General features: G+C 40.8%; 1 protein-coding gene across 1 annotated transcript in view; it reads left to right on the forward strand.

The window, feature by feature from the left end:
• LOC115340073 (ethanolaminephosphotransferase 1-like) overlaps positions 1–14,550 on the forward strand; it is a 60,900-nt gene that overhangs the window by 41,496 nt on the left and 4,854 nt on the right. The window contains exons 7-8 of the mRNA XM_030010865.1: positions 9,829–9,877; positions 12,079–12,259. Of these exons, the coding sequence (XP_029866725.1) occupies positions 9,829–9,877; positions 12,079–12,259 (230 nt within the window). The remainder of the gene's footprint in view (positions 1–9,828; positions 9,878–12,078; positions 12,260–14,550) is intronic.

Genomic DNA, 14,550 nt, shown 5'->3' on the forward strand with positions numbered 1-14,550 from the left:
AAGTGGTTTCTAAGCTCTTCTTTAGAATTACTTTCCGAACAGAAGTGATGCATTTTTCATACACAGCAATAGCCTATTTGCTCATTATTTGACACTGTCAGTGTAGTTTGAAATAAGCATCGAACATTTTTCAACTGCTATAGCTAGACTGAGAACAAGAGCAGTTACATTTTAATGAGTTAAAGACATGGTAGTCTTAGCTAAAAATGTGTGTATGCAAAACGGCTTTGATGTGTTGCTTGGAAGGTGAAGGAATTAGCATATAAATTTTAGGGATTTTTATATGAGCATACAAGTGCTGAGAAGAGGACACCAAAAAACCTGTTTGACACAGACAGTCTAGACTTATGTCTAGAAACATCTTCAGTCCTTGAGCCAAACGGAGGACTTGGATATAGGTGCTTACCCAGCACCAATTCTAACTAGGAGCCGTCTGAGGATTTCAGGGGGGACTTTTGAATCCACTGCATTGACATGTGCTCTCACCACCCTTTCCCCATGGTGAGGTCTTCAGCAGGTACCGCCTCCAGCCTCAGCAGTGCTTCCCTGAATTCCCAGATCGGAAAGGACCCTGCGTTCAGGCTGTGCTTTCTAATGAGCAGCGTGTACAAGGACATGGTTTTGACAGTCCTTTGTGCTTTACCCAGAGTATAAAACCGACCGTGTGTGACCAAGACTGTACAGTCTTTTTCTTGTCAGACCTGTTTTAGGCACTCAGAGGAAAAGAAAGGAAGGAAGGAGAAAAAGACAGTGGTTGCCTCTTCAGTAGTCAACGAATTATTCAGCTTGCCAGAGATGTAGCTATAACATGCCCTCTGGTGGCTGGCAGGGCACTGAGGGGTGGGGTCTGATTTGTGCTCTCGAAGGAGCACCACCGGTCCAGAAGGGATGGGTGCTGGCTCGCCCAGAAGCAGCAGCTTAGGCCTGCGTTGGCATTAGGTGCTAGCACGGGCTGGTGCATTGAAGAGGCTCGTTCTGTGCTGCGCACATCGCTGCTTTTGTTCCTGTCACTAAGGCACACGACAGCCCGTTCAGTGAGTACATTGATGGCTTCCCTTGCGCTTGGGAAGCCATGGATGAAGGTTTAATTCAAACTGTTCAACATATTAGGAAGGTTTGTGGTAGGGAAGCATGTCAATGTCATCAGATCTGCAGAAGCGAGCATCCTTTTTCATAGTCTATCAAAAACATTTGCAAAGCTAGGTTTGATGGACTATGCCATTAGCATTAGAAAGAAGTACTGCTTCTGTCTCATGTGGTACACTTGGAAGAATGGATCCGTGAGCAGAGAATCGAGTATTTCTTCCATCATTGTCCCAAGCAGAGTAGGCATAAGTAAGAGCCAAAAGATTTCTTTAAAAACATTGTCTTTCGCACACTATCCACAATGCCATTAATAAGGCAACTTTTGCATATAGTTAAATATGGGTTTAAAGTGTGCAAGAAATTATCTTGGTTGACTCCATGTTACAAAATTGGCACAGTGCTTAGTCAACCTCTTAAAAACAGACACTACATTTAAATATTAAAAAAGTAGAATCCTTCCACTGAGGATCACGCTGATCCAGAAAGCACTGCCATTTCACCACAGGTTTGACTCTCAGCTCAGCAGTAGTGATTAAGGTGGTTGTCATTGGATAATCTGTGTGCAGTGAATTTGGATATATGAAGTTTTTAGAAGCTTGCAGTAAATTGCAGGACCCCACTGTGACTGCAGCAAAAATATCGGTCTACCCTACACCAAGGGCTGAGCAGCCAAGAAGATGAAATTATTCTCTTCCTTACAGAGGCTGCAGCAAGTGTGTCTTGCTCAGCCAGATCCATGCCAGAGCCCACTCTCTGGCATGCTCAGTTACATGCCTTTGTGGCTAGTTAAAAACCGAAGCAATGTAGTGAGCCTCTGATGCTTTTTACGAGTTAGTTTCCCAGGACCCCGAGAGGAGCTATTAAACTGTAACTGGCTGTCCTTAACCATCTGATGGCATTTAGTAGTCACTAGTGGTCCTTCTAACAATGAACCTGTAGCTGCTCCATCAATACTTGGCATTTGTTTCGTGCTTTTACTGTTCTGTACACAGCAGGAGTTCAGCTGCTGAGCCATCACTTCTCTGAGAACAGCTGGGCTTTAGCTAGTACCTTCTGTAGTGGGAAGATATCCAGATGAGATGCACAAGAGTGGAGATTTTCAGATGTCTTTCCTGGAGTTTCTGGGGGAAAAAAACAAAAAGAATAGGCCACATATAACCTAAGGATGAACTCTGCAAAAGCACCTCCTCAGAGGAATCTGTGGTATCTCCAGGTGACACTCACTCGCTGAAAATAATGGAATTTTTATCAAGTGCCAGAACACACAAAGATATACATAAAAGTGCAGCAATACCGGTGTTTAGATTAGATGTTTTAGGAAGGCCTCCCAAGACAGAGCTTTACATATGTCCCTGGGAACTGTCTAGCACGCTGTGAACACCTGTAGGAAGGCCAAGTCTTGGGCTGCTGAACAGTGACCTTGGAGGACTCCTCTGTGAAGCACAGAAACTTCTGCGTAGTATTTTATGGGAATTTTTCAGCTACCCAGCAAACAGAAACCCGTAATTTTCACAGGCAGTGAGCACAATTCCACCCCGAAGCCTCAAAACACACACCTAGCTGGATACCAAACAAACGAAGGCGGCCGTTCTCCTGTTTCCAGAGTGTGTTGTCCTGACTGCTAGACAGAAATGCCTTTTCTTTCCTAGCATGAAAGCAGCCAGACCTTTCTAAAGTTATGTGCCTGTGTGCTCAGCTGGAACTAATTACTTCTGCTCTCAGGAAGGCTCCTGTGGATGACACTCCAAAAGCTCTCTTGGGATTTAACCACAATTGTCCCATAGCATTATCTGGCTAACTAAGGTCCCTTCAAAGGGCAGCACTGGGGTGAGAGCTATCATTTATTTTCACCCCTCCAGGGTATCACGAATGCCTAGCCTTCCCTGTCACTGTGCTATCAGGTTGAGAGCAATATAAGATATTTACAATAAGCATTTTAAAACAGTCAATTCCCCACATAAAGTCTAGTACCACAAATGATGATATAGACTTCATAAGAAGATTTTCACTGACAAGTAAACATCAGTAGTTCAGGGAGCGGAGTTACTAACTAATGATACTTTCTGTCTCACATTACAATTAAATGACCTGTAATAGGTGCATGTTCTGATTGAAGCATTTCCCATTCTTGGGACATTCATACTTGCTCTCTATGAGATAGATTTTATAATGTCTAATAAAATTTGAGTTCAGGCTGCAATCCTCTCCTCACTGGAGACATATATAGGTCTGTTGTCCTCTACTTGCCTGTTCATTTCCATGCAACTTACTGGAAGTCTCTTTCAATCTATTAAATTTGTTCAGAATTGACCAGAATTCTCAGAAGTTATGGTGGAATGCACACAAACAAGCAAAGTGTTATCACGTCAGCTTTATGCCTTAGGAAGCCAGGTTGGAAAAATGACTCCTGGATGCACAGAAAGATTCCTGCTCCTCCTCTATATTAATTGCAACCACAAGAATAGGCTTTGTGGTTAAAGGACCACTGAAGCATGGAGTGGATATGTTGTACTTCATCAGTGTGTGGCACATGGGGCAAACAGTTCTGTAATCCAGACATGGTGGCACATTTGAGTCCACGCTATGTGGTCAATAGTGCCCAGATCTGGCTATTGAAGCCTGTGGCAAAGCTGAGACAAATTTTCAAAGTACAGGTTTGAACATGAAATGTGAATGGAGTGCTAACATCTGTCAGAGATCTGAAACTTGAACTTTCTTTTAGAGATGGGGCCAAAGCATTCAGAATTTTTTCCTATGATTTGTATTGGATTGGGTTCTGTGCTGATTTGCAGAGTGTGTGTTCCTTGATGTTCATTCCTTCTCTGAGCTACTTAAGTATATAAAATGAGGAGTAAATACATTAATCAAAACATAATAGCAGCAAAAAACTAATTAAGAGACCAAGCCACAACATTTGAAACATGCCAAATATTTGTATTCTGTCATAACGGGAAAGCACAGTTATCCATCTAAAACAGTGCCTTGTCCTTACACTGTGTCCTGTATCCTAGGTATCAAAGGAGGGCACAGAAGTCCGTGTAGTGGGTAATCATACAGCAGCCTGTCCTTTTTTCAGTGTCAGATATGTTTAGGAGTCCACGGTCAAATCATAAATTGTTTCTGCCTCGTACGGATAAGTCATTCTGTAGTGATTTCCTATAGTTCCCTTTGCAAAGTGGCTGATGGTTCTGCCTTACTGATGGATAGTTGAATGATTAAATGTTAAGTGATATGTTTTCAAAATGTTATCGCTCCGACAGGCTTTGACTAGCCTTGCTTGAAATGCGTGGTTAACATGAGTTGGCTTCTACGTGTCTGTCACCAATTTAACATTTATTAAAGCATTGCTGTGACAGATTGTATAAGAATTCGTTGAAGTAAAGGGTGTGAAATACTCACCTATCACTTGAGATATATATAAAAAGCAGTTGAGTTCATGTTTGGAATAACTCATCCGAACCAGTCAGAACAATAACCCAGAAAACCAGAGCGCTGAAGGCCGGAGGCAGAGCAGTGTCACAGGATGCTAATTACAAATGGGAGTGGGTTCAGTGATGTTAGCTGTGAGGAGTCATTTCATGGGTGGTGGGAGCTCCAGAAGAAAGTCAATCAAGGGAGCTCACCTGGCACAGTCCTTCTGGAAGCCAGCCTGGGCTTTTCAAATAAGGGCACTGTTTCTCTGGAGCTCGATTCTTGCTGTGCCCAGAAAAAGAGAATGATGTGTACATGACGTGTGAACAGAACTACATCAAAGAAGGGTCTACATCCATAAACTAATTTCTCAGTCTGTACTAAATCCCTCCAAACACTAATTGTTAGCTTACAGCTCAGTTCAAGAGAGATACATGCATTGTGTGCTTCCTTAGACACTGAAAATAAGTAGAAAATCAACAAGCATGATAAATGCATCTCTTTACAACCTTTGTACTCAAGAAGTATCTTAGATGCTAAACATACATCAACTTTGTGCCTGAAGACAGTGCTCATGCTTACACTGTGCTCTTAATCCCTGTAAAATCATTTCATACTGTGTAGATCTGTTTGGGTGTATTTTTCATCTGTCCTTAAATTGCTTAATGTTTTCAGACTTTACAGGCTCAATTAAGTCTGAAAATTATATACTCATTTTCTAAGCTTCCCCCCCCCCCATTTACTAAGTGGTTCTAAGTTTGCCATTTTATATAATAATAAAACATAATTTTATAGTTAGGGGACAGCTCAATATGCAATTATTTGTTTGCACAAACAATTAAAAGAGTTGTCTTCTGAAGACATGCCTGAGAAAATCACACTGTTCCATAAAAAGCTGCTGTTCTAGTTACAAGTGCTTCTAAATGTTCAACTTTTGATGAAGCTTGCTTCCAGGCACTGATCAGTGTGCTAAACATTCAGTGTGTTAAGATATTTTCATGTGTCTAGCTGCTCTAAATGTGGATGAAATTTGGAAAAAACATGGAAAAAGTATTTAAAGATTTTTCCAAGCTAATATTGAGGCCTAAATATTTTTAATCTTTATTTTTTGTCTGGTGGCTAAAAAAGGTAAATGATAACATTCCATTTCTTTAAGGCAAGCATTGACTATGATGAGGTGTGGGAAAAGAAAGGCCAAGCAGTATACTGAGGAAGGCCATGTGCAGGTGTGGGCAACTGAAGAACAATAGAGGCGGGTGATAGTATTTCATTTGTAGGCTGAAAGGTAACCACAACTGTCTACTCTTTAAGAGTTGATTTTTATGGAGCTCAACTTCTGCAATACACCCAGGAGAAGGTCTGCACAGACCTCTTCACTGCTCCCAAATGGGAGAAATGCTATGGGGAGTCTTTTTTTGGGGGAGCACAGAAGGGATGGAAGGGTACTTTCCTGAATGAATTCCCGCAGTTTCCAGTGCAGTGTTCACCTAAAATTACATCCCTGTATTGTACTGTCTCATTTTTTTAACTTTTAACTGTCAGGAAAAGCCAATTCTTAACAGATAATATTTCAGTACTTTTATTAGGACAGTGTAAAGATGGTTCACTTCTCAGGAACTTACCAACAAATGCGATTTACAATCGCAAAGGTGTGGAGGAGATAAACGGCTAAGATAAACGTCCTTCCTTTGAAGCAGTATGATTTGTTTAAAAATAGTGGTTTAGGTGTCTTGGCTACCTACTTGGAGTTGCTTCTTTATTTAGTGGTGTTTACAGTCTGTGAAGTTTGCTGTATTCAGGAAGCTGGCTACCTGTGGTAGGGTTTCTACCTTTGTCAGACCGCCAGTGTGGGGCTCTTCTGTTGGCTACTGAAATAGCGTTTTCTAGAACGACAGTAGTATCAGCAGTTTGTTTCTGGCTGTACCCTCTCTTTCTCTGCAACAAGCAAGTCTGTATTTTGCAGAAATGCCTAAATTAACTCAGGTATGGCAGCCACACAAAGTAACTGCAGTGTGTCGCGGGAACAACCTGTCTGCAGGTCTTCAGTAGTCTTTAGTTATGTGAGGGTTTAAGATGCCCTCATATAACTAAGCATAAATACAACACTGTTAGTCTAGACTAACATAGGGGACAAATGTACCATGCTATCCATTAGAAGCTAGCTTTTTTTTTTTTTTTTTTTTTAATTCACTCAGCAATATCACACAACATCTTACTGTTTTGGAATTGAATTTGAAAGTACCAAATGAAATCTAAAGTTCTCACTAAAATTGAGGGGAATTATCTTTTTGATGCTTTTACATAGGTGTATATATATATATCTATATGTGCATGTGTGTGTATGTATCTGTGTGTTTATGTATATATATATTTGGAAAACAAGATAATAATGCCTTTATTTCTGACATGTCTCTAATCCTGAATTTCTGAATGCATTGGTTTTTAGGTTTTGTTTCTTTTTTTATATGGACAAAATAATTCCTGATAAAGAGCTTTGCAAATGCTTATTTCTCTGAAAAGGGAGCCAAGATAGTGCAAAGCAGAGGACTGACCATAGGATTGTACCTAAATCCAAGGATTTGGGCTTGATACCTTCAGCCTAGCGTGACACAAGAATTCCCTGTGTGTATCTGTGCCACCCATCTGTGCTTCAGTATTTCTGCCTTTAATACAGGCCTGTGTGCTTACAGTTGGGTCAGAATTTAAATCAGCTGGAAAATGGGGGGAAACATTAAAGGAGAAAAAAAGTACTGGAAGAGCAGTAATACTTCTAATAACACTTGAGTAGTTCTATTTTCTGTAATGTGTTAAAAATGTCTAATGCACTAAACTTGTTTTTTTAATAATTGTAAAATAAAATATGTGCTTTTAGGACATTTAAAAAAAAAAAAAAAAAGCTCCATCATCATCACTTGGGCAGTGCCTGGGTGGCTGAGCGCCAGAGAGACAGCAGTGGGTTTGCTTTCCAGGCTGCACCTTTTGTTCTCCAGACCAGCAGGGAATGGCAGCAATGCGGAAGCAGCAGTTTAGCTCCTGGGCACAAAGGGATCCTTAATGCCAATTAAAAAGCAGACTTAATGAGTACCAAAAGCAGCCCCCAAGCCAGGCCTCCTTAGCTAAAAAAAGATGGGAAAGCAACATGTTGTAGGAAATGATGGAATTTTGAAAATCCCATAAGAAACAGGGGAACACCCTTTGCTTTCCATACTGCATCCTCAGCTCTTGCTCTGCTAAAAGTGAAGCCGTATAAAAATACAGAGGAGTAAGTGGTGTAACTGCCCCATTCGGAAAGTGGCTTTTAGCTAGCTGGGGGATTGTTTGTGGTCAGTGTGTTATTTCTAACTAAAATGGCACTTCATAAAAATAACAAATTGTTGGCAACCATTGCTCTTTGAATTCTATTTCTAGTTCTAGTCTCTATTTCTGTTCCTCTTGGTTGCTTTGCTGCTAACAAATCAAACTTCAGGATTGCAGCAGGAAATTTAGATTTAACCTCAAGAGTCAATGTTTTGTCTCATGTCTGCTCTAATGTGATACAGATGTTGGAACTGCTGTACGTAACTCAAGATTTTATTGAACTAGCCCTCCCTGCCTAATAGAAAACATAGCTAAAACGGGAGTGCACATTAAACACAGATCACTCTGAAGGCACTAAGCTTGTGAATTTTAGAAATAGATTTACAAAATACTTGCGATATTACTTCAATTGCACATCCTTCAGCTGTTTGATATGGAGTTTCTGCCATGGTAAAGAAGCAGAGCTCTTTATCTTACTTGTTTTAAAAAGCAAAACCAAGAAGTAAACACGTTAAAATGCAATACCTGAAATTATTTACAGGCTGGATATTCTTTTTTTCCAATTCTTTGTTTCCTCCTCTTTAAAAGATAACCAGAAAGACTGGAGAAATAGATTACCTATTGCATCCCTTTTTATTTCTTCTGTTTTCCAACAATCCTGATCTCCACAATTCTTGCTTTTTTTAGTTTTCCTTCTCTTGAGTTGCCACTGTGGCCAGAGCATGCTAAACACTTGGGTATGTCTTTGATGAGGACTGAATGGTAAACACTGACATTTCTCAAGACTCTGCTATGCCATGTTAGCCCCAGTACAAAGTCATCTGAAATCAGTTCTTTCCTCTATTCATTCTTTTTCCTTATTTCTAATAATGAGGTTAAAGTTTGCTACTTTTCTAGTACAAACAGTACACTGTGTTTCTTAAATGAGATTTTTTTTAAGGTAAAATCAGAAGGTTTACAACATCAGAGTGCTTTTCTTGCCCATAACAAAATAGGAATTATGTATTAATTTAGTGCACCAAAACCAATTGTCATGCCTTATAATATAAAAGCCACGCAGAGCAATCTCCAAGCAACAAACAGACCAGGGAAAAGCCCTCAATAGACAGAAAGCGGGGAAAAACCCAAACCCAAACCAAAAAGCTCTGCAGGGAAACAAAGACATTAAAAAAGTCTTATATATATTTCCACTCAGTTAGGCTGACTGATACTGTGGCTTTTTTGTTTAAACCTTGAACTTCCACTTCTTGCTGGAGGTCTTTGACCCTTGGGTGGACCAACGTATTTTGGGTGTGGGTGTTAGATGGGGTACAACTGGGACTTCAGGCAGCTCTAGGGCTGCTGGCTGCTCTGTTGGTAATACCAGCAGCAGTGCAGACAGACACACCAAAGGTGAATTCCTTGTCCTTTGTGAGTTAAAGCTGAGCTCCAGAAAGGTCACAGCTATATTAAAAAAACAGTAAAAAAACCTCACTCATTCAAATGATGGCCATATCATGAAAGTGAATTCATTTCAGCCATTGTATCAGCAAAGCAGATCATTAACTGGACCTTAGTATATTGAACTATAACCCTGTTATTTCCCTGGTAGCACTGTTTGAGGTTAATTGTCTTTATATATTCCATTGCAAAACTTTTGGTGTCAGACTTGGGTTTTTTCTACATAAACAGAGAGCAGCTCATGCAAAATGGGGCCGTGATCTTTCTTGGATCCAGCAGAGGAACCTGTATGACAAATAACTGATCCTACCTACTGACTACATCATCCTTTTTAAAAATCTTCCCGGTCTTCTCACTCATTACCCAAGAAAATCTGTATCAGCAACTATTTCTAGGAGCTAACTTTTGGAAAAATGAGAAAGGTTTTATTATTGCCTAAAGCCTCCAAACTCAGTTCGTATCCTGTAATGAGTATCTGTAATACTGAGTCATTCTTAAAATAGCACTCTAGCTCTGTTATCATATGAGAAAACTCTGAGGTCATCAGTGTAGCAGGACCATAAATCATTACATATTAATCTTTTTCTCTTCCAGGCTTCAGTTTATTTCTTTCATTTCCACAAACACTATACAACATTCACAGGTAAGTTAATTAATTAAATAAGTTCTATCCCTTCCCATTTAATTCTGCATATTTAGTGGTTTCCTCACTTGAGAAATAAATGTAATGCTTGAAGTAGCCTAGCTTTTTTCAGCCACCTGACAATGTAGTAAAATTTTTTTCTGGTCAGTTTTTAGAATCTGACTGGTTTCTTTTCCATGTTTCTAACTCCTCTCCTTTTCCTTTCACTTGCCATTCTCCAGACAGTCTCACACTGCACTTACTGGTCCTGCACAGTAAACTGATGAAGGCTCTGTAGTTAAAAACACTGCATTTTGTTTGCAGTCAAATGTGATTTGTAAGTTCTACCTGCCCTAGGTAAAATTCTGTAGCTTATCAGCCTGCACTCCATGAAGTACTTTATTGTCTTCCAGATTCTTCTGTAAAACTCTTCTCTGTATGAAGTCTGCAGATAATTGCTGTCAGATACAAGCTAGGCAGGTGGCAAGCTGTGATTACATCTAAGAGCTGGCTTGCTGCACCTAGGAATTTTATACATGGCCAGTTTATACTCTGATGGCCTATTTTGATTAATGCTGCCTGCCTTCCACTAGTATTTGCTAGCTTATTTCACTCATCTGTCATATCAGGTCTCTCAGGTCCTAAGTGTCCTGGAGGAGGGACTGTCACTGCCTGTCTTGAGGAATTAGTGGAAATTAATATTAACATTCAGATTTTGGAGAGACTATAAGACAATAACACCTCACTCCTACACAGCCCTTTTCATGTTGCAGTACTCAGTGTACTTAATAAAAGCATGAATAGCCCCGAGTTTGGGGCAGGAGGAGTGGAGGGTCAGGAGATGTGGGGCAGGAAAGGCTGAGAACCTGCAGAAAGGCTGGGCTTTGGGGCAGGGTGCTGGGAGCAGCAGTGGGAGAGGGCTGGGGACCAGTGGTGCAAGGGACTTTGGTTCAGGGAAGACTGGGAGAGGGAGGACAGCAGCTTGGGCATGTCAGCCCCTGGCAGTAGCAGCATTTACGCTGATGAACTTTTAGTTTTTGCTTTCTTTCCTCTGATGTCAGGACTTTTGTTTAGTGTTTTCCTTTTCAAGTCATCATTCAGCATAGTTCCTCTGAAGTCTTCCGGTGGGTTTATCATTCCTCTGAACAGGAGAGCACAGTAATTTTAAACATCCAGTCAGGTTTGCTTGAAGGATGCATACACAAGCTATTTGGTGATGAGGGATTTGAGTTTTCCGATCATCTCCTCTCTTTCTTCATCCTGCTGCCTGTTCTCAGTTGTTATTTTATCAGAAGAATATTCTTTTTTGGAATGAGAAAGATATTTATTGGATTTTTGTCTAGCTGTTTCTATAAATACAGATGTTCAGATACTTTAAACAGGACATTTCCCAGTACACATCAAACACAGAACTGGTCTTCTGAACTATTGGTATGAAGAATGGTTTAATGATAGTGAACTTCAGTAAATTAATCCTCCTACTCCTTTTATAACCTCTCAATGAGTTTTGCCTGAATGAGAAAGATGCAAGATATATGCACAAGCTATTGATCTTCCAGTTACCTTTTTCCTAGCTGACAGAAAATAGTCATTTACTACCTTTAATAGTACTACCTTTAAAAGACAGCTTAAAATATCCAAGAAAACACAATGCATCATTAATTTTCCTGTACTCTAATTAGCAAAGAAAGCCTCCCTTTTAGGCTGTACTTTGGCAATAGTATAGAATTTTCTAGCAGCATCACCTCTAGACCTAAACAATAGCAACACTTACCAGCCATGTGCTTGACTCTGTTGCCACTGAAAACATGGGGCATATTGGCTAAAGTAATTTCATGTCTCGTGTCAGAGGTTTTGTCCTCTAAAAAATATATATTTTGAGTTCACAGCAAGCCTGCATGCTGTGCATTTGGATGACAACTACAACAGAGTACTGCAGCTCACTTTGTGTAAGCTTAGTGGTCCATTGCCAGGCAATGATGAGTGGGTGAAGCTGACCAGAAGCTATGTGAATAAGCCAGTATAATTTTACCCGAGAAATAAATGTTACTTGGGTATCCTACAATTTCTCGTAAAATGTCTGGGTATCTAGCGCATTTGCACAGGTAGTTGTGTTGCAAGATGAATTCTTGGGCTGAGTTTAGGCTAGAGTATGAAGTTACTGTGCAGAAATAGAATGGATAAATTTTCTTACTCCATAAAATCATTGTATTTATTTACAGAGCACATTTAAAGAAAACACTGAAGAACGATTCTTTGTATGAAGGACTCCTACCTCTTGTGTCACCTCTGTTGCTGTTCATTCTTCTTACAGTCTGGGTGGTTTTATCTCCAGGCAACATACTAGCAAAGCAACCAAGATTGTTTTTATGGATGGTTGGGGTTGCTTTCTCAAATGTTATTGTAAGTATGTTTGTGGTGGTGGTACTATTTAGAGATAGCTGTCTATTTTTATGTGAATAAACAGAAGGGAACAGAAACTGTAGCTAAAACTCTGCAGTATTACACAGCTCTTCTACCTCTATGTTACGCTCTGTCTTATAAAAATACACCACAGCGGTTGTCTGGACTAGGGACACTTACGGTACTGCAATACTTACCCTACCACAGCATAACATTTTTATGAGGGTTCTTTTTTTTCTGAGGGTTTACAAAAACCCTAGGGAGGCCTTACTTCCAGAAATATAACAGATATTCCCCCACATATAGGCAGAAATGCAGACTTGTCTAAGGCAAAGACAGCTCAACACAGGCACAGATTTACCAGCACGAGTAGGGGGGTTGTAGTCTTGCCCTGCTGCTGTGCCCATTAGTGTGGTACGTGTATTCCTGTATCCTGCAGTTCAGTTGATCCCACATTTTCCCTTCACCGTTCAGAATAAGGCTGAACCACTGACAGCATTTTTTAGGGAAAGATGTGAAGAGATGCAGGGGCCTTGCGATGGCTCTCTGCCCACAGATCAGTTCTCGTATACCATATCATTGTGACCGATTTCCCCCCTTTAATGCCTATGAGGCAACATAAACTTCGCTGAAGTAACAACATGGGCAGCCAGACAGTAATGCTGAGCACTGCAGTTAACCCAGGGCTTTCCTCTCTGGAGGAGGCCCTTTGTCTCTCTTCTTGCCAGGAGAGAGGCAAGGGAGCTGCAGCCAAGTAGAAAGGTGTTCCTCCATTTAATGCTAAGATACCCTAAGGGATAGTGACTCGTGTCATTTGAGGAAAATAGTCTCCAATGCCATCTAAAATTGTGTCACTGAGCAATGCTACATCCAACTTAAAAAGTGAAAGGCTTGAAATGCCTTGCATTATGAGAGATATCTTTAGAAATGTGGGATTTTGAAAGAGAAACCATAACCCCTTTAGAAGTTTGTATTCAGGGATGGAAAAGAAATCATAATTGTGATGTTTGTTAGATGTATCCTATAAATGTATGTTTCTGAGGGTCACAAACAGTTCCATCTTAGGGGCTTAATCTCACAAAAGTTCGGTTATTTTCAGATGTATAAATTTTATTGTATGCATTTTTCATTACCTAATCTACCCCTTTTTCTTAAGAGAACAGTGTAGATTCCGTAATGAGAAATACAATTATTTCATACCAGTGGGGAAAGTGCTTTCAGAGTTCGGCAGCTGGCAGGTTCTGCACATACATCTTAACCAACTGAGAGCAATTGTGGCAGGATGCTTGCAGAAGAAAAATAGTAAGGCAAACCAGAAGTTTCTTTGTAGACTGCAGTTTATTAGACATTGAGTGCAATGCATTTGTTCAGGCCTTGCTTTTTCTTTTACTAAAATATCTACTGCAGTGTTAGAGGCTCGCGTGAATTAAAAATGTATGTGTGTTAGTTGAAATTTTTAACATTTTAAAAGCAAGCATTAAAAATGTATGGGTGTTAGTTGGAATTTATAACATTTTAAAAAAGAAAAACAAGCCTGTATTTCCTTTCACCTCCTCTAGTCCCTTGAACACACATTTCCTCCAGCATCAGAGTAAGGCTTGTCATGGCAATGCTTTTCTTCTCCATGATAGTCTGACACATTGGGTTTCCATTATCTGTTCTGTAGACCACAAACTGCAGCCCATGTCTCTCTACCTGCCAGTATCTTAACTTCTTACGCCTTTGACAACATATTTAGCTGCCCAGCAGATCCTCTGGGCTAAATGCTCGGTCTCAGACCTGGCCTCGTAGCCGTGCAATGTCAGGACAAGTAGGGAAGGCGACGGCCTCCTGGGAGTGGGCAGAAAGACAGGCCATTTCCAGCGTTTTTGGCTAAACTAAGGCAAAAAGGCCTCTGAGGCCTAAGAAAGGAAAGCTGTTTATCCATGAGAGGAGGACTTCTTTTCCCAGTCCCCACGGCCAGCAGCGGGACTGCCTATGGGTTGGCAACCACTCTTGCCGAGAAGCTCAGGCCTTGCTTTGAGATCTGCTTGTAGGGCAAGTCTCAGAAATATCCAGGTCTGAGCAAATCACCACAGAGCACAACTGTCACAGCTCCCACTTGGGAAGCCCTCAGAGGCACGGGTTTTGAGTCCAGGAGGAAGGGACGGAGTGGGTAAGTCTCTTGGAGGGGACCTTCAGCCATCACCGTAGCACAACCGCAGTGGCTGATATAGCGGCCGGCTGATGAGCAGGGGCAGCTCAGACTCAGGAGATGCTTCATGAGGAACCTCCCAGGGGAGACGGTAAGA

Source organism: Aquila chrysaetos, chromosome 4, assembly GCF_900496995.4.
Source record: "Aquila chrysaetos chrysaetos chromosome 4, bAquChr1.4, whole genome shotgun sequence".
Lineage (NCBI taxonomy): Eukaryota > Metazoa > Chordata > Aves > Accipitriformes > Accipitridae > Aquila > Aquila chrysaetos.